General features: G+C 53.7%; 1 protein-coding gene across 1 annotated transcript; it reads left to right on the top strand.

Annotated features, from left to right (window-relative positions):
- The first annotated feature begins 473 nt into the window (after positions 1–473).
- Positions 474–2,077, top strand: LOC125543705 (BSD domain-containing protein 1-like). Its single transcript, XM_048707162.1, has one exon. The coding sequence runs from the start codon at positions 554–556 to the stop codon at positions 1,892–1,894; it is 1,341 nt and encodes a 446-aa protein (XP_048563119.1). The 5' UTR covers positions 474–553; the 3' UTR covers positions 1,895–2,077.
- The last annotated feature ends 528 nt before the right edge of the window (positions 2,078–2,605 follow it).

The following is a 2,605-nucleotide window of genomic DNA, read 5'->3' on the forward strand; positions in this document are numbered from 1 at the left end:
CTTTTTTTTTGAGCATCAGTACAGACACAAGCGCTCATATACACGCGCATACACTCATCCCTATGAACGCACACACGCACATCCTACCTCTATGAGCATCTCCGAAAGACTGAGCCGACATATCATCTTGAGATTTACGAAGTCACCATAGGCGCCTCGTCGTCAACGGGAACGTCTCCTTCCACTGAAAGCGCATCGTCGGAAATCCTGAAATAAATCCAAAAATAATGCGAGCATCAGGATGAGGATACCACTGTCCACCTAACCAACTCAACCACAGGTTGATTCGCAGGCTCGTATAAACTTGAAAGCCCGAAACTGCACGTGCATGCGTGCCATTCGGGAGAACCTGCGATGCACGAAACGGAACCACATTCGTGCAGGCCAGCCCAAGACATCCCTCCCGTGCACCGCACACAAGCCGCAAGTGGGACCATCGCCTCCCCGCGGGCCCACCCGCAAGCGAAAGCAACCCCCACTCCCCCACGAAGAAAGCACACGCGATTCCACGACAACGGCCCCCCGACCAACCGGATCCAAATCGCCGCCCGCCATGGATTTCCTCTTCAACTCGCTCGCGGCGCCCGACCCCGCCTCGCCGCCGTCGGAGCCGGAGGAGGCCGCCGCGGGGTCCTCCTCGCCCGCCGGCTCCGGCGACGGGGGCGGGTGGGGCGGCTTCGGCGGGCTGCTCAAGACCCTCACCTCCCAGTCCGAGACCGTGCTCGACGCCTACCGCCGCGACCTCGCCGAGTTCAGCACCGGCCTGCGCCGCGAGACCGACGCGCTCCGCGAGGCCGCCGCCCAGGCGGCCCGGGACCTCCCCTCCTCGGCCCTCGCGCTCGACGGCCTCGCCGACATCGTCGCCCAGGGCAAGGGCGCCATCGCCCAGGTCGCCGCCACCGCCGCCGCCTCCGCAGCCTCCCTGCCCGCGCCCTCCGACGCCGACTCCGAGCCCAGCCCCGCCTCGGGCCACCTCAGGTACTACAGCCGCTTCGAGGCGCAGCTCCGCGCGCTCCAGTCGGATCCGGCCACCTTCACCGCCGATCCCGAGGACGCCGAGGACTTCGCGGCCTGGGGCGCGGGGTTTAGCCTCCAGGAGAGGCAGGACGAGATCGAGGCGCTCTGCTACGAGAGCGACGCCGTGGAGGGGATGGTGGACAGGCTCGTCCCCGACACCGTGGAGGGCGAGGTGTTCTGGGCCAGGTACTTTTACCGCGTCCACAAGCTCAAGCAGCAGGAGGACGCCAGGGCCAAGCTCGTCAAGCGGGTCATCGCGCAGGAGGAAGAGGAGGATCTGAGCTGGGAGGTGGATGACGAGGTCGAGGAGGAGGAGCCAGCAAAAGAGGAGGCGATCAAGCAAGCGCCGATCAAAGAAGAACCGAAACCTGAAGTACAGGAAAGAGAAAATGAGAAACTGGAGGCAGAAGGCAGAGTCAATGCAGTTGAAGAGGCCGGTGCTCTGGATAAGGAACAGAAGAATGCCGATTTACCGCAGCCGGAAGTTTTCGGTAGCTCTATGGTTGTAGTGGACAAGGAGGAGGAGAAGGAAGATGCATCCAAATTGAATGTCGAAGAATCAAGTGACAAGAAAACTGCTGCTGAGGAACCACATTCTACCGCTGGCGATGCTGCAGCGAAAGAAGGGACAAAGCATGAGACAAGTGACTCAAGCAAGGATAGCGACTACTCCATGGTTTCTAGACAGCGAACAGCGACCGAGGAGGATCTCGAATGGGACGAGATTGAGGATCTCGGGGAGCATGAAGAGAAGAAGGGGAGCGCTCATGGCTCAAGCTCTGCTCCAAAGGAGGAGCTACGTAAGAGGCTCAGTGTTGCGGAAGACGACGAGGATTTGAGTTGGGACATTGAGGATGATGATGATGATAAGGCCTGAAAAGCCATTCTGGTATGGTAGTGTCGATTGTATTGTCTACAAATTTTTTATACCATTATTTGTGCAAGATACTATCATGTGACCAATAAACATTGGTTTAGCTGCGATGCTTATATTATGGATACGTGTGTAAACTCAAGTTTGATGTTATCAAGTGGCACTTGGCAATGCGTCAATTTGCTAGTATGTTTGTGTTACTGTAAATATGTTGTTTCATTTGACAATTATTTCATTTAATGGATGTTGATTACAAAAGAAATTTGTAACAAACGTTTGAACAATTTTCTTTCAGGACATCCTTTCACTCAGGACATACTAATATACCATTACCTAGGTTCATTGATTTGTATCCTCTTGGCTTTTCGTAGTCAATAATGTGCATGATTTTGTACTGCATAAGTTGTTATTTCCCCTCACCGATCTATGCTTTCATGCATTAAACGCCAAGCTTTCTCCAATAACAGTGGATACAAATTAGTGCCTTAGAGTTGAGACTACTGTGACAGCTCAATTGCATTATTTGGAAGAAAAGAACTATCAACATCTTCAGGCTGAAATAAATTTAGCCTTGTGAATCAGCCATGAGTAAGCTGTAACTTTTAACTTCTTAGAACCAGAGCTTGTTTCTTATGTTCTTGACAATGCCAAAGACTAGTTCAGTTCATCTAGTGTGATAACAGTAATAGAAGAGGTCATGGTATTCTTTCTCTA

This window comes from Triticum urartu, chromosome 3, assembly GCF_003073215.2.
Source record: "Triticum urartu cultivar G1812 chromosome 3, Tu2.1, whole genome shotgun sequence".
NCBI lineage: Eukaryota > Viridiplantae > Streptophyta > Magnoliopsida > Poales > Poaceae > Triticum > Triticum urartu.